Source organism: Corticium candelabrum, chromosome 4, assembly GCF_963422355.1.
Source record: "Corticium candelabrum chromosome 4, ooCorCand1.1, whole genome shotgun sequence".
Classification (NCBI taxonomy): Eukaryota; Metazoa; Porifera; class Homoscleromorpha; order Homosclerophorida; family Plakinidae; genus Corticium; species Corticium candelabrum.
In genome coordinates, this window is record NC_085088.1 from 4,978,716 (window position 1) to 5,001,501 (window position 22,786).

Genomic DNA, 22,786 nt, shown 5'->3' on the forward strand with positions numbered 1-22,786 from the left:
CGATCCAGCTGCTTCTGTTTAGCTAGTCAGCTGGTCCACAAGAGAATGTCCGTAACACTTTTAGTTTATCTAGACTTGCCAAGATGTCTACATCGCTTGAGCATTGCAAGAGTCGTTTCTTTTTCTTTGTTTTGCGTTTTGCTGGAAAGAGACTCCAAGCACAAAGCACAACAGTCCGCATCCTTTGTGTAACTAGCAATCAACTTGGGTGGGGTTGATTACACGTTTACGTTAATGTAATTATCTGCCACCCGGAAGTCGGTGGCAGATGGCACCACTACTTGTATGCAATTTCACCAAACCCTTCCCTGCCGGTAGATATAAAAAGGGGAGGGGTTTGGCTACGCGTAACTACTCGAATCCTTTGTAAAGTCATGTCTTCTATCTAGACAGCCGTGATGGTCTAAGTACTTCTGAAACAGGGTTTGCTTCCGGTACTTGTAATAGACTTTACAAACCAAACTGATCTGGTTGAGCACGACACATAATAAAAATAATAAAAATAGTAAATAAATAATAAAAATAGTAAATAAATAATAAAAATAGTAAATAAATAATAAAAAATTGTAAATAAATAAATGAATAATAATAAAAAATAATAAAAATATTACAAATAGTAAATAAATAAATAAATAATAAAAAATAATAAAAATAGTAAATAAATAATAAATAAATAATAAAAATAATAAAAATAGTAAATAAATAATAAAAAAATAATAAATAAAAAAATAAAAAATAGAAAATAAATAATAAAAAAATAATAAAAATGCTAATAAATAATAAAAATAATAAAAATAGTAAATAAATAAATAAAAAAATAATAAATAAAAAAATTAATAATAACAAAAAATAGTAAATAAATAATAAAAAATAATAAAAATACTAATAAATAATAAAAAAAATAATAAATAAATAATAAAAAAATTATAAAAAATATTAAAAAATATTAAAAAATAATAATAAATAATCCAGTGACGACAGTAAATTATGAAACTTGTTTGTCTTTCTTTCTCATGTTTCTCTAGCTTTATCCATGAGACTATGACTCGTTTCAGCCATTGGGGAGTTTCTGTGGTCTGGTGAACGATCCGTTGACGATGACGTCCAGTGCTTTCCTGGTGGTCGTTGATATCCACTAGGCGTGCTGTATCGAGTACGTGGTCACCGTAATGCCTGCAATCTATATCGAATTGGCTAGTCATTGATCGCCGTATGGACTACACGGAAACATGTACCCCGCTGAGCTCACCTGCCGGGTTGGTGGGCGCCTAGATGGGGGTAAAGACCCCACTTGCCCATTATGGAGAGGCATAACGACACAATAATAAAAATAGTAAATAAATAAATAATAAAACATTATAAAAATAATAAATAAATAAATAATAATAAAAATAATAAATAAATAAATAATAATAAAAATAATAAAAATAGTAAATAAATAATAAAAAAATTGTAAATAGATAAATTAATAATAATAATAAAATAATAAAAATATTACAAATAGTAAATAAATAAATTAATAATAAAAACTAATAAAAATAGTAAATAAATAATAAAAAATAATAAAAATAATAAAAATAGTAAATAAATAATAAATAAATAATAAAAATATTAAAAATAGTAAATAAATAAATAATAAAAAATAATAAAAATAATAAATAAATAAATAATAATAATAAAAATAGTAAATAAATAATAAAAATAATAAAAATAGTAAATAAATAATAAATAAATAATAAAAAATAGTAAATAAATAATAATAAAAAATAATAAAAATATTACAAATAGTAAATAATAAATAAATAATAAAAAATAATAAAAATATTACAAATAGTAAATAAATAAATTGAGTCAACACCAACAGCATTCAACACAAATGATACTACAGAAACATCACAAAGACAGCACGTAGACGCTCACAGGATGATGAAATAAAGCTCTACTTCTTTAGTTACCTCCTGTTAGCCATCATCGGTTGGTTATACAATTGTCCGAGATGTCCCATGTTGTACACAGCTTGTGGAGCTGCCCTGAAGTTGTCACCTTGCTGATGTATTCTGCTCGCTTGTAATTGAAAATGCTGGCCGGCACCAGCACTCCCCTGACCGGGTTGAGGTGGTACCCCTTGACCCATCTGTCGTTTCCGTCCTTCTTCTAAAATTTGTCGTTTCCGTCTCTCTTGCTCGTGAAATGCCGCCAACAAAATGTACAACTGTTTCTGAAGTTTGGCCATTTGCGTTTCTCTCTGCTCGCCGACCAGACGATCGGCTTTGAGCAACTCTTGTCGAACTTGCTGTATCTTTGGAAGGAGCGGAGGCAAGCTGGACGGGTCCACAGCAAATCGAACGGCCGGGAGTGGCCGTGAGGAAATTCTCTGAGAAGGTATGCCGGGCTGTTGTAACATCGGTCTGGCTTGTGGAGCTCCCCTACCTTGCAGAGCTACTGCTCTCAGTTGACCTGTAATTGCATGCGATACTGACAATCTGGGATTCAATGATTGCTGTACTGTAAATGACTGTTGATGAGGAGTATGAGATGCATTCACAATCGCCTGCTGTCCTCCCATTGGTTGCTGTTGCTGCTGTGGTTGCTGCTGTTGTTGCTGCTGCTGTTGTGGCATACTGAATGAAGGAGGAGTTGGAGGAGCAAGAGGAGCTGGACTGTGAACACCACCAGACTGCAGTTGCTGGAGAGAGGAATGAAGCTGCGCTGTCTGTGCAGCAGCTGGTAATTGCAACGACTGAGACTTCTGAGATGTCAACAACTGCTGCTGCTGTTGCTGTTGCTGCTGCTGAGGTTGAGGCATATTTCCAGCTCCTGGATGATGCAGAGGTACGGACGCCAGTCGGGCCAACATCTTCTGGTGCTGAATCTTTTGAGCATCAGATGCACTCAACTGAGGAGGAAATCCCGATGCTTGAGGCCTCCAGGACGTCTGCGAAGGATTTCCTCCCATCCCAACGGCACCCGTTCTGTTTGACAACAACTGATTCAACGACGCAGGCACGACTGAACGCTGTAGCGCATTGTATCCCGGTGCGGATTGACCGCCTATCATCAAGCCAGTAAACCCAGACGCAAAACCATCCGACGAACCCGTCGGATGCTGCTGCGCGTTCTGAGGTCCACCAAACGGCGCCGAACGAGTCGCCATGCTGTAAGGCGGAGGCTGTGGAGCCCCGGCATCTGCGCGGTTCAGCCAGGCCGAACTCCCCGGACCTTCAGCCATCTCGACCGCCTAGACACACACACACAAAGACGCAGTCAGTCAGGCGAGCACCCAATTCGGGGGCTCGTTCCTCAATCGAGCGCGGCGCGACGAACGAGAGCGAAAACGAATCAAAGACAGTTTCCGGATATCAATTTTCGGAAAATTAGTCAACTAACGTCGCGACTGATATCAAACTGGGCGGGAACAAAACCGTGTTCCGTCTCGACAAGAAAAAACAAAGCGTAACGCGTTTCTCTTTCATTCCAACGCAACGGGCAAGCAAACGCGACGTCCAATGACACGTTGTGACTCACTCAGCGACCATTCATAGTCTCCATATGTGGGCGTGTCACCCCACTCCATCCCCTACGTGTGTAGGTCGCTTGGGACCCCAGCACGAAATTCTTAGATTTTTCGTACAGCCCACCGGATGCTGAACACCCACAAAGACGAAGCAGACGAACAGCCGTCGAGTGGAGTGCTTGGGGAAACGCAATGCGCGTCGAGAGCGAGCGAAACATGGCAGATGTGGCGGTTTCGGCACCTGGCTAGGTCTCATATCGGGGTATTTCGAGGCCAAATCGACTTACCGTACTCTCGAAGAACTTCCAGCCACTCGACGCCTCACGGCTGACTTACGATAAACGAAAACGAAACAACCGTGTCTCGATATTGGCGAGTAAGGCTCCCGTTTGGGGCGATTTGGCCCCGCGCTCACGCAGCGTGGATCGGACCCCATCAACCTGCCAGCACGTTGGCCAATCAGAGAGCAGCAAGGTAACGTGATTACGTCGTCCACCAATCAGAGAGGCGACCGACGGATGTCTCGTAAAGCGTCAACTTTCGGATTCCCTGACTAAATATAGGGCTAGAAACGGAAGTTCTAACGCAAGGTCATCGGAATCATCTCGTAAATTATGCGATTTCTTGCGTCATTTGTCGGAGTACATCTCGTTAGCGCACGCTACACAAAAGCACACATTGCCTGATTCCAATACAATACAGATGATTATGAATACAGTAACAGTTGGACAACTACAGACTAAGAAAGAAACGATTTTACTGTACATAATTCCCCTGCTGTCGGTATGGAATGTCAGTGATCGCGTCCACCGTTCAGCAGCAGCCAGTCGACTGCTGTGCACCCGACTGAGCAGCAACTGGGGAAGCACTCTGGGTGTGCTGTGGACCCAGCTTGATGCCATTCGCTTCATTGTTGATGTCAAATATCCCTTCTTGTATCTTCTGATAGATCTCCTTCGCTGTATTGATAAACGCCTAAACAGAAAACGTGCAATGATCAGACTACTTACTATATAAATATATAAATGATTAATTAAATTGGTTATACTAATAAGACACATTACAAAGTACATTACGAAGACAAAGTAATTAGGCATTGCCTGATTCATAAAATCTTTAAAAAAATTTAAATTCAAAATTACTGAGAAAGGCCATTCACATAGATACAAATTGTTACAACAATTGCAAACATAAATGTATTGGTAAATTCTACAGTAGCACCTTGCTAATCTAAACTAGACTAACAAATGAAGATGTGTTGTATTCTCTCAGAGCTACGAGTGTATGTGCACGTAGTTGTGTGTGTGTGTGTGTGTGTGTGTGTGTGTGTGTGTGTGTGTGTGTGTGTGTGTCACTGTGTTTGTGTGTCACTGTGTTTGTGTGTGTGTGTGTGTGTGTGTGTGTGTGTGTGTGTGTGTGTGTGTGTGTGTGTGTGCGTGCGTGCGTGTCTGAATCCCTGCTATTTAGCCAGATGCTTCCCAGCTCTATGCCTCATGACTCAAAACCTCAGAATATACTCCAATGCTTGTGCGTACACCATGCAGTCAAGTGTGTCTCAACTGTCTATTTCCAACAAGACCCTATCTGCAAACAAAAGCAAACTGCTCTAGTACAAACGTCATCTCACAAATGGTTTGTACCAGGTTATCAATCCATTGTGTGCGATTACCACTTTACATTCAAACACAAACACGGATTGAAAAATTTTGAGCAGACAGTTACATACAGTATAAATGCACACATAGTGTACGTACAGTCAACCCTCAATATAACGACGTAGATAGTGTGGGACAAATTTGCATGCATACACAAACAGGTACTTTGCCTCTTGATATAAGAACACTGGATATAACGACAGACATATGCAAGAGGATACAAAGATGCCTACAAGTATACAAATCTCCCTCAATTTACTGACCTCCAGGTCACGTAGCCTAACCTTCCTTCAACAAACATTTTGTCACATGGTGCACACGTGAAGCAAGAGCTGCTGCAATGCTTCATCTGCCTAAATGGCTGCAAATGACGTGGCAGGTTCTAATCCTACAGGATTTCTGTAGTTACAAGTAGAAGTTTACAGTGCACTAGCAGTACATGCCATCCTAAGATAGTTATATAAATCATGTGTGTTACTGTGGCCACCCCCACATAAGTGAAAACCACGTGCATTAATCAGGTTTGCAGATTTAATTAACACACGCAGATTTGACAAGTGACCTCACGATATAATGACATCAATTCACTGCTCTCCAGCATGTCACTAGACTGAGGGTTAACTGTACATAGCCACACAAACCGAAAGTGTACCAATCACGTTTAAGTATGCCACTCGCCCAGTCACTGTACCTTAGTCCTACTATTTGGCTTCAACAAGATATAAATTAAAGCTAACCATAAACAACAATAGCCGTATACTGTAATACAAACTGTTCAGTTCTAATTTAATTTCTATACAAATACACAAGGCACAAGAGTTCCCAGCTACACCATATGACATACAACATTGTTATCCCTCGTTAGCACGATATCCCTCGTTAGCACGAGCACACATAGCGAGCGAAGCCAAGCCGTGCCAGCCTAGTAGTCCAGACCGCGTTTACATGACACACTCTGTAGAAGGAAGGCAATGCGAGTCATTAACGCGCATTAGTTACTTGAGATTGACATAGCTCACGTTAGCTCATGTTTGCGATGGACAGAAGCCAAGCTGCTCGAGTTTTTCTCTATGGCTTACAACAGTCATATCGAGAAATGCATAGGACATATATGAGACGTCATACGAGACGTAGGTCTATCGTCAGGCAAAAATTACAGCAATGGAGTTCAAAAGCGAAACTTCTTGCTCATCTTGGTCGCTCCATAATTGGATAAGACAGAGTTCTCCATCTCTGTCCAACCTATTTCTACTAAATAAGCATGCCCCTTTGTTTTCCAGCACGCTATGAGTTTACACAATGTACTTGACACGAACCAGCCCCGGCTGGCCCGTTTACAAGTGCTCGTGTAAACAGGGTATTAGTCTCATGTAGCCAGACCCTTTCCTCGCCGTCATACTTCCAGGCAAAAAGAGTTTGGTGAACAGCCTTTGAAGGCGCTGTGTTGCCACATAGCCAAAAAATTGGCTAACTAAATACCGGATTTGGTTTCCTAAACACTTTACTAAAGACCAGATTCGTATGCACACAGTCCAACTATCCTATGACGTCAGCTCCATTGAGCACTTCCAGATATCGCATACTATGGACTGTTTGCAGTCGTTTAGACAAACAGCATCCAGTACGTTCGCATCCAGTCTTCATTGTAACACAAGCGCACAACGCTACGTCAGACATTGATCACAACTTCATGAGATGTCAACGGCAATGTTTCCACAGTTGCATTGGTTGCGCATACTGCAGACATGCAGATTTCACACACAGCAATGACTCTAGCTACAGTTTTCGAGTTATTCTCTATGAAACAAAAGAAGATAATTGAGATAGGATAGCACTACATGCATACCAATCTGGTCTCTAGTAAAGCATTTAATTAAGAAACCAAATCCGGTATTTAGTTAGCCGATTATTGGCTAGGCAGCAATACAACAACTTCAAAGTCTATCCACAAGACGCCTTTCGCTCAGAAGTGTGATGTGGCAGAAAGAGTCTGGCTATGAAAGACTATAACATAGTGTTAAGCAAGATTTCCTTTTATCAAAATAATTATCTATCTCATGGATTTTCATAAAATTTTCTCTGCTTACGTTACCAAGGCTTACCAATTCAGTCCCAATTGACCATAATACTAGTAAATGCTCGATTAGCATTGTGTTAGGCAAGTGATGGTGTTCTGTCTTACTTATTCGCGTAACAATGGTTGCGTTGCTAGGTAGCAATTATTTCTGTTAAAATGCGGAAACTCAGAAAACAGACTGTCAGTTGTTCTTCTTCTGGCTTTGTCTTCATTCTTCGTTCACGCTTGGATTGTTTACTGAGATAGTCGTGTAACAATGGTCGCATAGTCACGTGATAATGGTTGCTTAGCAATAATTTCTGTCAAAATAACGCGCGGAAACTAAAAAACAGACATTTCTCTTTTTTAGCTTTTCCTTTCCATTCCGTTTGTCACACATCAGTCTCTTTTGCTCTTTAGTTGTGTGAGGAAGCAAAATCGAACGTCATTTCACTTTCGGCAAAACAAACGACCTCAACTGACATGACAAGAGGCTTGACCTTGTTAGACATAACACAGATAGACAGACAGATCATACAGTAGATATTACAATGACAAGTTGGAATTATAAGCCGACCTAAAGGAGTAAGGGTGTACAAAGAGATTAAAGGTAAATAATAATTAGTAGAAGACCTGCTGCAAGCACAGTCTCCTTAGCACTTCTTGTGTGAAAGGTCAACAGGAATTCACCTCAAACATCAACAAGGAGACCCTACACTCCCTAAGATTACCAGATGTCTGACATGAGAATATGTATTGATTGTTCTGTAGCAACTTTGGAACCATCAAGACCACTAATGTCTTTAGATCGGTGCTGCCACACTATGGTATGCTAAGGCTTTCCAATTCTGTTCCCAACCGTCAATAAATGCTATTTTTCCCACTCCAAACGTCTTTCCCTCTCCCAACTGTCAAAATGACGGTACTGACGGTACTGGCGAGAAAACTGGTTATGTTGAATGACGTTTATTCAACAAGATCTCAGTGGCAATTTTATTGAATAGCCTACCAATCATGCAGTAACTTCAAGACTTACATAGAGTCTTCTGACATTTTGTTACAGTTAGTAAACCACACTTCTTTTTAAAATTGTAGTTTACGGTCTATTGTATTTTGTCTCATCCATGGAACATAGGATGTCTACATACAACAATATACTACTACTGTACTACTAATATACATGCATCTGACTCTAATACAACTAGGGAACAGATAAAGTAATTTTATGATGTCATTACCAAATATGTCAACATCAAACATTAGTTGACGTCATTAATTGACGTCATTATATTTAATGACGTCATATTGACGGTTGGCAAAAAATCCTGGCTAGAACGCTGAACATAATAATTGAAGATTTCTACATGATACCTCACTCAACTCAACACCTACTTCTTCCACATTGGCTGCTGTCTTTGCAGACGTCTCCATGAAAATAAGACCGTGCTCACGAGCAAATGCTTCACCCTACACATCCCGCACAATCAACAGATTAAAAATTCATGTAAAACTGAGCGACAAACCTCTTCTTTTTTGACTTCCCGACGAGCCTCTAAATCACTACAGACAGATAACGATAAGAAGTGAAGTCATCACACACGAGATACACAATCGAGACATAAAAACCTCTTGTTTCCGATCAGCATGATGACCATGTTGGAGTTCGAATGCTGTCTAGCATCTTCCAGCCAGGTGGTCAAGTGATTGAATGTGTCTCTTCTGCATTGACCCACAACCAGTCAATCAAGCAGGCACAACAACAACAACAACAACAACAACAACAACAACCACATGTGACCAAACGCACCTGCTAATGTCATACACCAAGAGAGCACCAGCAGCTCCTCTGTAGTAAGATCGTGTAATCGACCTGAACGACTCTTGTCCTGCCTAAGTATCATACCAATACACAACAAGACACTGCCAACTGACAGAGTTCACGAATTCATGCCATCTCACTGTATCCCAGATCTGCAACTTGATCTGCTTGCCATCAATGCTGATCATCCGGGCACCAAATTCGACCCCTAATGCCAACCAACATCGCGCGTTCACACAACACACAACAAATCGTCTTCCAAGACTAAATAAGGAAACTACACGACGTCGCAACATTCGACACAGACGTCCAAAGTAGAAAGTTGAAAACGCTAAAACGATAAGACGCGTGTTTGTCCGTTGTTACCGCTGCTTACCAATTGTGAGGTCGTGTACGGGTTGAAAACGCTTGTCGGTAAACTGTAGGAGTAAACACGACTTTCCTACGCCTACAAATGCGAGACAGAAAACGTTGTCGTCGTAACGAAACGAGTGACGTGTCGCACAGCACCGACCTGTGTCTCCAATTATTATGTACTTGAACAGGTACGTGTACGACATCTTGCTTCCACTCAATCGTCACTATCAGAGACCGTAATTGCACCAAGATTCCCTCACCGGGTTGATATCAAGTCACGTGTCAGGATGACATCACCAGTCACATGATTATTGTCATATAGTCAGCAGTATCTCTGTAATTTGTATTACGTCTAATAGACATAAAACTCTCTTCTCAACTCTGATTGTAAATAGCAACTCTCGATATAGATAAATAGGTCTTGCATGCATATAGTTTGTGTACTGATATGAGTGCATCACTTCAGGCAGCATCTTCGCCGTCACCTTCACCTTCCTCTTCATCGAACTCACCTTCCTCTTCAGCAGTAGCATCCTGGTATTGTTGATACTCAGACACGAGATCGTTCATGTTTGACTCAGCCTAAAAGTAAATAGTATTGAATACACAAACACACAAGCACACACACACACACAATGAGTATGCACCTCAGTAAACTCCATTTCATCCATTCCCTCACCGGTGTACCAGTGAAGGAAGGCCTTTCGACGAAACATGGCAGTGAATTGCTCGGAGACACGCTTGAATAGTTCTTGAATAGCTGTACTGTTTCCAATGAAAGTAGCCGACATCTTGAGACCCCGTGGTGGAATATCACAGACGGCTGTCTTGACGTTGTTAGGGATCCACTCAACAAAGTAGCTGCTGTTTTTGTTCTGGACATTTAGCATTTGCTCGTCGACCTCTTTCATAGACATGCGCCCACGGAACATTGCCGCGACTGTTAGGTATCGGCCATGACGAGGATCACATGCAGCCATCATGTTCTTAGCATCAAACATCTGCTGCGTGAGCTCGGGAACCGTCAGGGCACGATACTGTTGTGAGCCACGGCTGGTGAGAGGAGCAAATCCTGGCATGAAGAAGTGGAGACGAGGAAACGGTACCATGTTGACGGCTAGTTTTCGAAGATCGGCATTCAGTTGACCAGGAAACCGAAGGCAAGTGGTGACTCCACTCATCGTAGCTGAAACAAGATGGTTCAAGTCACCGTACGTTGGCGTCGTCAGCTTTAGAGTACGAAAACAGATGTCATACAAAGCCTCGTTGTCAATACAATAAGTCTCGTCGGTGTTTTCAACAAGTTGGTGAACCGAGAGCGTGGCATTGTATGGCTCAACAACAGTGTCACTGACTTTTGGTGACGGCACCACACTGAACGTATTCATAATTCTGTCCGGATATTCTTCTCGAATTTTGGAGATGAGAAGGGTACCCATTCCGGATCCGGTTCCGCCTCCCAACGAGTGAGTCAGTTGAAATCCCTGAAGGCAGTCACAGCTCTCCGCTTCTTTCCGGACAACGTCAAGAACGGAATCCACGAGTTCTGCTCCTTCTGTATAATGCCCCTTCGCCCAGTTGTTACCAGCACCGCTTTGACCTATCAAGCAAAGCGATTAGGCCAACACTAGATAAACTGTTGTCACGCCCCTCCCCCTGCGACTTCCGGTCAGCCAGCCAGCCGAACACTCACCAAAAACGAAGTTGTCTGGTCTAAAAATTTGACCGAATGGGCCAGATCGAACCGAATCCATCGTTCCTGGTTCCAGATCTACCAAAACAGCTCGCGGTACGTATTTTCCACCTAAAAGCCACACAAATTCATTCAGCTAACTAGACAGAAAAAATAGGCGGGAAAAGCGACGCCGACCTGTAGCCTCATTGTAGTACACGTTGATGCGTTCTAGTTGCAAATCGGAGTCGCCGTGATATGTGCCTGTCGGGTCGATGCCGTGTTCGTCCGAGATTACCTCCCAAAACTAAAGACAAAAAGTCAAATGGTGATGAGAGAAATTTGAATGTGACGAGGTGCGAAACACGTTACCTTGGCGCCGATTTGATTTCCACACTGACCTGCTTGAAGATGAACGATTTCACGCATGTTGTATGTCACAAACACAGCAACGACAAAGGGCGACTTTCAGTTGAGAGTGATTGTCGACAAGCTGTTTGACCGACGCGGACACTGATTGGTCGGCGACTGCGCTTGCGTAATGCCAAATTTCTTATTTTAGAGTGTGGCATGCTTGTATGGCGACGAAAGACAAGGACAAAGACTACGGACCTCTGCCTCCTCTGATAGCGAAAGGTCTCAACGACAAATTGTACGAAAAGCGAAAGACCGCCGCACTCGAACTGGAAAGGTCGGAACTGTCGTTTGACGCGTGGGTGTGGCGCGTCTTCATATCATTTCGTTCCTATAGAACAATCAAGGAGCTCAACGCGTTGGGCGACTGGAAGCAAGTCGACAACATTGCATTCATTCTCAACCAGGAATTCATTCAAATACCGAATGCAAACAGCAAGAAAGGAGGCCTCATCGGTCTGGCCGCCACGGCCATCGCTCTTGGAATTGTATTCTTCTCTCTACGTGCACGTCGTAGATTCTATAAAATTATTCGGCGTTTGCTCGCTTCTAGGAGGCCGGAAAGTTCATTGAGAGGCTCATCCCGCCTGTTCTCAGCTGTTTCCACGACCAGGACAGTCGAGTGCGATACTACGCGTGCGAGGCGCTCTACAACGTCGCCAAAGTATCGAGACGAGCCATCCTGCCCTACTTCACTCGCATTTTCGACGACATCTCGAAGGTCTGATCACCACGACACTCGCCCACGCACTCAGTCACATTCACCGGCATACTCGCACAGGCAGCACCACACATTTTGATGTCGTCGAGCATGAGTGAAACACGCGCGCTAAATAGCCGTTCACACGCGCAACACAGAGAGAATAGCCTCTTTGCAACTTTTTTTTATTGTCCGGCGAGCGCAATTCGAATGGTATTTTTGTCACTTCCGTTGTGAATATCTCTGTTTGCACTTTGATGTTACATTTGAGTGTCACTCTAAAGGAAGGGAGTAATAGAGGGGTGTTGTTATTAGGTGTCTGTAAGCAGGTGGCAGATGGGCACGTTAGTGGTGAGATGATGCTGGGATGTTCACTTGTTTGTGTGGGTGATGCTGAGGTCGCTCCCATAGTGAGGTAGGAATGGGTCAGACAGGTCGCGCTATATAGCACAACCAGATTTTTAAAAATTACTTTTTCCACATGATGATTGTTGTAACTTTGGTTTAGGTATAGATAATTAAATAAGTAATATATTTTTTGACGATTAATCTGCTTTGTTAGTCGGCATGAAGTTTCCTCTTCAGTCTACATACCAGAGTGGAATATAAGGCAAAAAAATTGTGTGGACATTGTGCTCTAGCAAAGAGCTGACCTGACGTTTTAAATTTTAGGCATTCAACGTTTTAATTTCACAATCCTTGTAATTATTGAAATCAACGTTTAGTTCAATTTCTTGTTGCATTATATTCACTACTGTATGTATTCGCTATCAAAATATAAACAGTTAAAACTGTTGTAGTATTACAGTATTGTTGCTTGTGCACTCATCCATCTGAGGATCATCAATTCTATAATTAGATTTTGCCTGCTGCTTCCGTTGTCTAGACTTTGGGTCCCTCATTCCCTACCCATCCATGCAATAACTATTACACCTTGACCAATCATGTAGGTATGTTCAATCAAAGCAAATTGTGGTTGGTCATGAACACTAGTTGGTCGGTCAACGACCAATGACCATTTGTTATATTTCACTCTGTGTAGTCATCAATTTTACAATTTACAGTTTGTTTCAATAAATCAGTACTGTACATTGGGGCATCAAGGCCATTCTTGCTGTGTGAATGCGTTTAACCTTGTCTGGTCCTATGAGTGCTTCCGCAAAGGAAATAGCCGTGCCAGAGCACCCCCACCAACCAACGATGTGCAAGTTTCCAAAGAGATCTGTTGGAGTCGTAGTTTTGAATGTATCTGGTTTGATAAGTGGCAGTTTATTTATTACAATGAGACCGAAGACACAGCAGTGTACTGTCAGACGTGCTTGCTGGGATACTGTATGCAGAAAAATGCTTTAATTAGAGTGACAATCAAAAATTACTTCAAAAAATAGTGGTAACCAAATAGCAAAAATATGAAGAAACTTCCCAAGATGTCAAACTGAATTTGGAGTTGCAGCTAACTTGCACTTTTGCCGCTTAGAACTGTAGGACACGTAGTCCCAACCACTTTTAATTTGCTTTCAACGCTTCTGTCCCGTCATCTCACTTGATGTCTTTTTTACTAGTTGGCAGCTGATCCGGACTTCAATGTGAAGAATGGAGCCGAGCTGCTGGATCGCCTCATAAAGGTTTAGTGCAGTCATGTCGTGTGTCAGACACATCAATATTTGGGATTTAATTTTTCTATCAAATTGTGATGCTCAATAGGATATTGTGACCGAGTCTCCGACGTTTGATGTCGATGCTTTTATTCATCTTCTTCGAGACAGGATATACAGCAACAATCAACATGTTAGGCAGTTCATCGTCCAGTGGGTATGTTGTTTGGCAATCAAGTGATTGATATTAATATTAATTATATGAAGTGTAGATTACACTGCTGGACGCTGTACCTCAGATCGACTTGCTGAAATATCTTCCTGAATTTCTTGACGGAATGTTTCTTATATTGAGTGACCCGAGTAAAGAGATCCGGAGAATGTAGGGAAAGGTGTTAGAGTTACCAGTTGAATGTCTTCTGGTTATGTATGATTTAGGTGTCAAGTTCGATTAGGAGAGTTTGTCAAGGAGATCAGAGAGTGTCCAAATACAGTGAATTACACAGCAATGGCTAACATTCTTGTTGTACATTGCCAGTCACAAGGTTGAGTGTATGGACTAGTCTGGTGTAGTTGACTGATTGTGGCACAGTTGCTTTTTCTCTATTGTAGATCGTCTTACTCAGCATACAGCGTTACAGTGGGTCAATGGGTTTATTACACTGGCGGGAAGACGTATGCTGCCATTGTGTTCAGGGTTTCTCACTGCCATTCTTCCATGTGTAGCGTATCACGATCGGCAAGGTATGTAATGTATGTAACATGTAGAAATCTCTAGGTGATGGTCTCTTGCTTATGTACTTAAGCTTACTTATATACGACTGTGTTTGTAACAAGTTCATGCAGGGCAATGCATGCATTGATGAGCAGTGGCTTAGTGCACACAAGTGTTTTGCTCATCTACTTGTTTACCATACTGATGATAGTAATGTATGGTAAGTAGTTTGTTATGCTGTTACCTTAGGGGGATCTTGCATTATCAGGTGCAGTACTAGTTTGCTTACAAATTCATTGCCTGAGCCATTACACTCAAACTTCCCTTATCCAGACTCTCCTCATCCGGGCACGTCCGTCTAATTATGTCACGTGTTTCTAGCGTGGACCACGTGGCCTATAGAGGGAGTCCCTTCAGCAAACGTCAATCACTTTGTTTTTGTTCCAAGATTTAGTTATAGTGACTGTTTCCAGTGACATAGAGTGAACATGTAATGTAGGTATGACGTTCCGCAGTGCATGCCATGCTTTCAAGTAGGAATCGAGATATAGAGGTAAGGGTACAATAAATAACATTTGCTTTGAGATCTGTGGAGTGCTCCAAGAACCGGGCAGTTTCAAGTTACACACAGTGGCCGTTCCTAATCCCAACCTACTCGGATAAATTGGAGTTTGAGTGTACTTCTGGCAATGTAGGTGGAATGAAGGTTCTGTTTTTGGTCTTTTTTGTTTGTTTTGTTATTATTTGTTGTTTACTTGTTTATTAGTGTAATAATATGTTGGATAGCTGTGGATTATTATAATCAAGAGTAGTTTTGGAGGTCTGTTTCATTGCAAGGCAGGGAAATGATGAAGTTTAGTTCTAAGGGTCTAGGTCGTCAAATGATGACTAGAGCAGATCAATGCTAGTTTGTAATGGCTTTCTCGGTTTGCAGGCAGATAACTGTACTGTACTAAAACATGCGCCGCTTTGATGCTCACATTGGGACATTTGTTGTACAATGACATGTATGCGTAGTATGTACCACCAGCAGCACGCCGTATGTTGACAAACTGCTCATGTATCCTGGACAATGAAACTGAGCGTGCAAGAACTATCTCAGGATTCCGACAAAGTAAAAAGGCATGAGTTTGGGACAAGGGAGCAGTAGAGACAATGGTAAATCCTATCAAAATAGGTAGATATGATTTTAGTAGCAAGAAACGGACTACTTCCGCAATGTGATATGTGAAAGTCTGGTTGAAACTCTGCCTTGTTTTGACAAAGAGAGGTGGTATGAGTTTAATCGCTAATTCAATTAGCCATCACTATTGTCTTCCTCGAAGATGTCTAGCTCTGTAATATCTAGCACATCGCATCCATTGGCTCAGCAGCAATGTGTGTGTCGGTTGCATGCCATTGTGGGAATACTTGCACTGCACTGAATTCTAGAAGGTCGTGCAAAATGGCGGCATACCACTAAACACCATGATTGATATCAACATGATGGCCTAGATTAATTTTTGACGACCAAAAAATTTTGGAAACTCGTCAAACGACAACTAGTTGGACCGATTTTTGAGCCCTGTGATGTGACCTTTTGTAACAAAATTTTCTTGTTTTAAATAGATGCAATTTTAAGCACTTTGTTTTAAGTAAGTGTTTGCTGTTAGACGTTCGCGATGTCGCCATTGCTGCCAACCAAGCTCTGATGAAGTTGATCACATCGGAAGATGATCACATGGATCTCAACTACTTGAAACGTTACGACCCGGTATTTAGGAGAGTGATGAATCGTGTCAGTAGTACGTCATCCGACAATGACTGTGAGCCTTTGGTGGGCGTTTCTCCACCGGCGACAGGTGGTGTCGAGGATTCTCCACCAGGTTCGTCAACGTCTGCGGCAGGGTCATCGCATGCGACGGGCTTTCAATTGCAACCGGTCATCGAAGTCCTCACTCTTCAACTATTGAATAAATCGGTCGAAACGAGACTCGCTGTGCTTCGATGGATGTTGAACCTCCACGACAGACTACCTAAAAAGGTAAATTCTTGTTAGGGGTTGTCCACTTTTTGACATTTTCACAAGCATACAAAGCGACAGCTTTTCTTACTCTCCTACCCTACCGTCTTCGTGAAAGCGTACAATAAAATGTCGCTAGACTGGAACAGTACAATTTCACATTGTGAATGAGCCTTTATCAGCAACCCAACAAATGTGTAGTTTGCTCCTTTGTCATCTTCAGCATTGAACTGCGGTTGAAAGTACGCTGTATCGCTGCTTTCCTTGGTCCTTTCCAACTTATCAACAACGCGTTCGAATACTTCTCTTTTCCTCTATGCTGCCAGATTTGCAGTGTTTGTGCTTTATTATGCAACAGCATCTAGACAGCCAAGACGTTCAGAGTTGGCAAACACGAACGCGTTCACAAAGTGTTGATACATGTTAGCCATACAGTAGCCATTAGGCTCAACTGATTGAGGTGGACATTTTGTGTGCCAAGCTCCATGCCAACACGCCTGGATGTGGTATCTAGAAACTAGGATATTCGAGAAGTGCCACTAGGAGTAGAAATAAGGTACAGATTTAATTCTGTTTAAACTGTTTGGTGTCAGTTTGAAGAACCAGCAGTTTCATTCATCTTTAGTCAATAGAGTTTCTAATGAATATGCCAGAACAGGCCCTGCGCATGCGCATGTACAAACAGTTTTCAAGAGCATACAGCATGTCTCAGTGCTGTCCCTCTCCCTCTAACGTACGCTTTATATGCTTGTGAAAAACGATGGAAAAATGGACGACCCCTAACTCTGATGTGACTCGCACGAATACGTTATGATTGTTTAGATGTTTTTGCTTGCTGAGCAATTGTTTCCAGTCTTATTGTCTAGCCTATCAGATGCATCGGACGAGGTAATCGTGACATTAGACAACATTGCTATTTCATGCACGTCTATTGTGTCTGTTGTACTGTACAGGTCGTTCTTCTCGACCTTGAAGTCATCGGTGAGATATCGTCGTCGTCGGCCGAGGGTGTAATAAAGGCATTTCGAGCGTCGGCATTGAAGCAGCCGTCTCCTGGCCAATCTCCTCCAGATACGCCGGGATCTAGGAGAAAAAAGAAGTCAAAGAATGGATCAAATAGAAGTCCAACAACGGGAAACTCGAGGACAGACGGTTTGGAAGTGGCTCCACTGAAAGCGGCCGAGAAGAACAATCTCACGATTTACTTCACGAAATTTATGACGAGTTTGGTGTCGTTGTTCAGTACAGACAGACAACTGTTAGAGGATCGCGGCTCTTTTATTATTAGGTATGTACACACACAAACACACACACACACACACACACACACACACACACACACACACACACACATACACAAAATAGACAAATGTTCGACGTCGACCTTGAGGTCATTGCAGAGATAACTCCCCCTGCCTCTAGAGACAGGGCCTCCATGCGCTTCATGGAGACTTAGGGCCAGTGCTACAATCCTTCTGGAGCTTGGCCAGAATCATCCTGGTGCGCTGACTATGGTGCAGTTGTGGGACTAGGCATGATGGCCCACAAGTACCCGTCTGCTGCATGATGTTACTGCCAAGCCAGCAGTTATGTACACAGACACACACACACACACACACACACACACACACACACACACACACACACACACACACACACACACACACACACCACACACCACACGTAGCTCTGAACTGAGTAGAACAGCTTCGTTTACTAGTTAGGTATGCCCTATCATTCTATATAGTAAGTTACTCATAGTCGAATTCTTTCTGTTCATTTAGACAGCTGTGTTTACTGCTTGACGGGAAGGACATTTACTGTGCATTCGCCGAGATCTTGTTGCAAGAGGACGACTTGAAGTTTGCGTCGACGATGGTTCGTAACCTCAACATGATTCTCCTAACGTCGGTCGAGCTGTTCACGCTGAGAAGCGACCTCCGAGATCTGAAATCGAAAGTAGCCGTTGTGCGAGATTCGTGTCAGACGATTCGAGTGAATGTCATTGTTGGTTTGTGACAGGACAGTGTCGATTTGTTTAGCAGCCTCTATCACTCGTGGAGCCACAGCCCTGTCGCCACCGTGTCTCTCTGTCTTCTCACTCAGACGTACAAGCATGCGTGCAGCCTCATATGTAAATTGTATAACACACCATCATGGTATGTGTGATGTGTGTTGGGAGTTTATGTTGTTATTGTCATCTTACAGTGGAGATATCAACGTAAATGCCGCCATGCTTTCGGAGATAGACAAAATGGTTCAGCTAATTGAGTCTCCCGTTTTTGTTTGTGAGTGTTTACTCTATCGTGAATGGGGAGAATTTGTATTTAGTGTTGTTGTTGTTGTTGTTGTTGTTGTTGTTGTCATTTTCAGATCTGCGTTTGCAGATGTTGGAGCCTGATAGGTATCATTATCTGATAAAGGCATTGAATGGTCTGCTGATGTTGCTGCCTCAGACTTCGGCATTTACAATGTTAAGGAACAGACTTAGTTGTGTTCCTACTACGAAACAAGCATCGTTTGAAAGGTGGTGTGTGTGTGTGTGTGTGCGTGTGTGTGTGTGCGTGCGTGCGTGCGTGTGCGTGCACGCGCACATGCGCGTGCATGTCACAGCCTTGTGTGCATGTAGTTGTCATTTAGCGTTTATGACTTTATCATGTCTGTTTGTCTGTTTGTCTATTTTGTACTTATGTTTCACGCCTGGCTTTTGGTCTTTGTGGTGCCCTGAATCCGAAACTGCTTATCATGTAATGCAGTACACCAATTGGCCAAGTTGGAAAGTGGATGGTCCTCAATAGAAATGCTTCATACTGAGTCCTGTCGACTTCCATGTGCAGTTTGAGAGATCGTGGGCACGTGGTGTTAGTTGACTGTTATGCATGGGAGTGTCAAGACATCTGAACGACGTGTACAGTGGAGAACATTGTGAAGCAACTGTTAACATAGCGTACAGTTGTTGGTTACTGCGTTGTTGCTGGTAGCTTAGGTCATGTCCTCTGAGTCTGAATCTGTAATGTGGGTCATAGCTAGGGACTGTGTTGGCAGGGGCTGCAATTACGTCCATGCACAGTTGTATGGATGGATATGCTACTGTCTTTCTCTGTCTTTCTTTCTGTCTGTCTGTCTGTCTGTCTGTCTGTCTCAATACATACATATGTATTTTCCATTTAAATCAAACATTTACATCATGAGCAACAGAGAAACCTCCACAGCAACACTAATATAACAGAGCCATTGCGATCCTGAAGCATTCGAACTTACACTGAGTACACTACGTTTTGACGATTTAATCTTGCTACTGCATGCTAATAAGTTTGCCCGAGATGACTTTCGCATTACATCATTGTAATGTCACTGAAATGATTGATTGCCACTTGGTCTTGAAGTTGGTCTCATTTTGTTTTTCTTCGTCATCCCTTGCACTTAGTCTCGGGTAGCCAAATCCCTCCCCTTTTTGATATCTACCGGCGGGGAAAGGGTTTGGTGAAGTTGCACACAAGCAGAGATGCCATTTGCCACCGACTTCCAGGTGGCAGATAAGTACATTAACATAAACGTGTAATCAACCCCACACAAGTTGATTGTTACACAATGGATTCGGGCTTGTGTGCTTTGTGCTTGGAGTCTCTTTCCAACAACATGCACAAAACAAAGAAATGGTTCTTGCAATGCTCAAGTGATGTAGACATCTTGGCAAGTGTAAACTAGTCGGACATTCTTTTGTGGACCAGCTGATTAGACAGAAGCAGCTCGATCGAGCCTGTTTGTGATGCGATGCCGAACGAAGCTTGCTTTGTTTCATAAGATAGATCAGCAAATTCAAGGGTTGCGGGAAGAGATCGAGGCGATGGCGTGGCGGTCGAACAATTAATTATGCAGAGTTTAGCGTGCAGTTTCTGTGAGTTCGTAGCTAACTAAATGCCCTATACCAAGAATAATACCATACTATCGTAAAGTCTGTCCATTGATTGTTGTGAGCTTTCCAACAAGTGATTTCTCGTCGACAACAGAGAGAAGAGTGTTTCCAGTAATTACCACCTGTCAGCTTAACCTTAATCTAATTACTAGTTGCTTGTGTGCAATTTCACCAAACCCGTTCCCTGCCTGTTGATATAAAAGGGGAGGGGTTTGGCTACACGAGACTACCTTGCACTCTTTGCCAGATTGTTCAAATACTTTACTGCTTGTTCACCCCAACAATAAAAATCGTTGAGGAATGACCAATGGGCAGAACCCTTCTGGCAGCAGCTAAAAATTATACTTGGTCGTTTTCTTTCCTTCCTGTTTCATTGCTGCTACTCTTTCTTCTTTGGAGGCTGCCTTCACTGAGTCCAAACACCATGGATGACCCAACAGCACAGCTAATTCAATGTCTGCACCTGAATCTGGGTCATAAACGAGGATGTCTGACCTCTTGTCACTGTTGATATACCATGTATTGTAGCTGTAGTTTGTGTGGCAAGTTGAGAAAGGCAGTTAGACCATGCTGACACAATTGAGTTGTGAGTGTGCACTCGATCACACACCCCCCCCCCCTGTTACAAGTGATTAGATAGTATCCTTGGATGTCCAGTTCCTTGCCATAATCACGTCATCATAGTCATAGTTGCCAAACGAAAATGTGTGGTGAAAGTGCAACATGTGACGAGGACAGAATTGTTGACACTCAAGCTCAATCTTCTCTACCTGACAGCGAATGGACTATGTGTCTGTCCGTCCATCTGTCTGTTTGTCTCTCTACCTGTCTGTTTTGTGTATTGCATTTATGTCTTTTTCTGTTATTTTTGTCTTTGTATATGTCTCTTTGTCACTCTTTGTATGTCTCTTTGTTCTGTCTGTCTTATTGTGTTTGTGTTACAGTCGCGTAACGAAAGTATCCAGTGAACGAGATCGCCTTCTTTCGACGCTTGACTTTGATAATCTTTTACGCCACTTCGAGACAGTTCAAGCTAAACATTCCGAAGAAGCAAAGCAAACACTACTACAAGGAAAAACTTCCTTAGAACGTCTTTGATTTCAACACTTCTGTATCATATAGAGATGATCTGAATAGGAATTACAATGAACAGATAGATTCATTGAGTAGAGGAGTGCTGCTTTATACGTTTTGTATGCCTCATTGTTGTTTAGACGAATTTGTTGTTGATATAATGTTGACTCTTTATATTGTTGGGCCTAGCTTAGCACTATGTAGATGCATGTTTATATTTTTCAATATCCAGTTATACATACATATATTGTTTTGATTATTGGAGGATTGTGAATGTGCAGAGCTACACTTTTTGGCAGCCCTCCCTGATGACAACAACGTCCTGTATACAATACTGCATGTACTGGAGCTTTGCAACCGCGAGAGTATTGGTTCTGGCGCTACATGAAATTGACAAAGAAGCAGAAATTGTAGTCCCAAGGAATGCTTGTGTCTACTAATGTTGATATTAATTAAAATTTAGAAGTGTCAGAAGCAAATTTAGCGTGTCGATAAAATATGAAATTTAGAAAAGCTCAGACTTTTGTCTGGATAGCTGGATTGATAATTTTTCATCTCAAATGGCTTGAGGGGACAAGTCAAGAGTTTTGAGATAAGGGATAGAGAAAGTGTTACGTCTGATCGTTGGCCCATCGATTGGGTTGAATGCGAGTATTGGGATCCAGGCATCGCAAATTGATTCTCAATTTGTCTTATCAAATCATAATCAGTTGCTCGTCCACTTGAGCTTCGAATAACTGCGAAGCACACGTTACCTTTCCAGAGTGATTAGTAGAGTAGCCGTCAAAACCTCCAGATTCACGAATTCGCTTCATAGTAAGCTTTCTTTCCAACAACTTGAGCACTAAAACGAATGTTGCCAGAGCAACGAAGAGGAAGAGGCTTGCATGCGAGAAGGACCGCTTGAACCAACAATATCAAAATACTGGCGGTAGAACGCATGATGAGTCACCTTCAAATTTGCTGTATATAGTGTTTGATGGAGTTGAAAGCAAGCTTAGCATGACGTAGGCCACCCTGAGTGGTTTTACTTCTACCGCCATTGAACGTCAAGAACTGCCCAATGTCGTCTGCCCCAAAGTTAAACATTTCTACATGCAGGTCTTGATGTTCATCTCCAGATCGCATACCAAATAGCTTGCAGTTGTAAGAAGAGTGTGTCAAGAAGAGTTTGAGCAAACGAAGAACTGGAAACACCTTTCTTCCAAAGGCTAGCCTCCATGTCTGCTGTTAGAGCTTGTGCTTATTTCTTGTGTGTTCCGACATTTGCCTGGCGGGTTCTTATAATTATGCGTGC

At 42.1% G+C, this 22,786-nt stretch overlaps 4 protein-coding genes across 5 annotated transcripts in view; 1 reads left to right on the forward strand and 3 right to left on the reverse strand.

Annotated features, from left to right (window-relative positions):
* LOC134179096 (chromodomain-helicase-DNA-binding protein 8-like) overlaps window positions 1-3,922 on the reverse strand; it is a 34,321-nt gene extending 30,399 nt beyond the window's left edge. For both annotated transcript variants that reach the window (XM_062645996.1, XM_062645995.1), the window contains exons 1-2: window positions 3,802-3,922; window positions 1,956-3,238 (exon numbers count right to left, since the gene is read on the reverse strand). In XM_062645996.1, coding sequence (XP_062501980.1) covers window positions 1,956-3,229 — 1,274 coding nt within the window. In that variant the 5' untranslated portion in view covers window positions 3,230-3,238; window positions 3,802-3,922. The remainder of the gene's footprint in view (window positions 1-1,955; window positions 3,239-3,801) is intronic.
* A 270-nt stretch (window positions 3,923-4,192) lies between these two features.
* On the reverse strand, window positions 4,193-9,691 carry LOC134178120 (ras-related protein Rab-2A). Its single transcript, XM_062644911.1, has 8 exons — window positions 9,559-9,691; window positions 9,421-9,492; window positions 9,185-9,252; window positions 9,033-9,115; window positions 8,852-8,944; window positions 8,749-8,785; window positions 8,618-8,692; window positions 4,193-4,489 (listed from the first exon to the last, which is right to left on the reverse strand). The coding sequence occupies exons 1-8, from the start codon at window positions 9,602-9,604 to the stop codon at window positions 4,328-4,330; spliced, it is 636 nt and encodes a 211-aa protein (XP_062500895.1). The 5' UTR covers window positions 9,605-9,691; the 3' UTR covers window positions 4,193-4,327.
* Window positions 9,692-9,699: 8 nt separating this feature from the next.
* LOC134178119 (tubulin beta chain) lies at window positions 9,700-11,540 on the reverse strand. Its single transcript, XM_062644910.1, has 5 exons — window positions 11,446-11,540; window positions 11,272-11,380; window positions 11,095-11,205; window positions 10,049-11,001; window positions 9,700-9,983 (listed from the first exon to the last, which is right to left on the reverse strand). The coding sequence occupies exons 1-5, from the start codon at window positions 11,500-11,502 to the stop codon at window positions 9,864-9,866; spliced, it is 1,350 nt and encodes a 449-aa protein (XP_062500894.1). The 5' UTR covers window positions 11,503-11,540; the 3' UTR covers window positions 9,700-9,863.
* Window positions 11,541-11,636: 96 nt separating this feature from the next.
* Window positions 11,637-21,753, forward strand: LOC134178622 (protein VAC14 homolog). Its single transcript, XM_062645508.1, has 16 exons — window positions 11,637-11,764; window positions 11,825-11,975; window positions 12,041-12,208; window positions 13,750-13,812; window positions 13,892-13,999; window positions 14,055-14,164; window positions 14,221-14,327; window positions 14,395-14,526; window positions 16,150-16,520; window positions 17,322-17,387; window positions 17,453-17,787; window positions 18,284-18,458; window positions 18,522-18,640; window positions 18,708-18,787; window positions 18,873-19,026; window positions 21,360-21,753. Exons 1-16 carry the CDS (start codon window positions 11,652-11,654, stop codon window positions 21,511-21,513), a joined length of 2,406 nt encoding a protein of 801 aa, XP_062501492.1. The 5' UTR covers window positions 11,637-11,651; the 3' UTR covers window positions 21,514-21,753.
* Window positions 21,754-22,786: the final 1,033 nt, after the last annotated feature.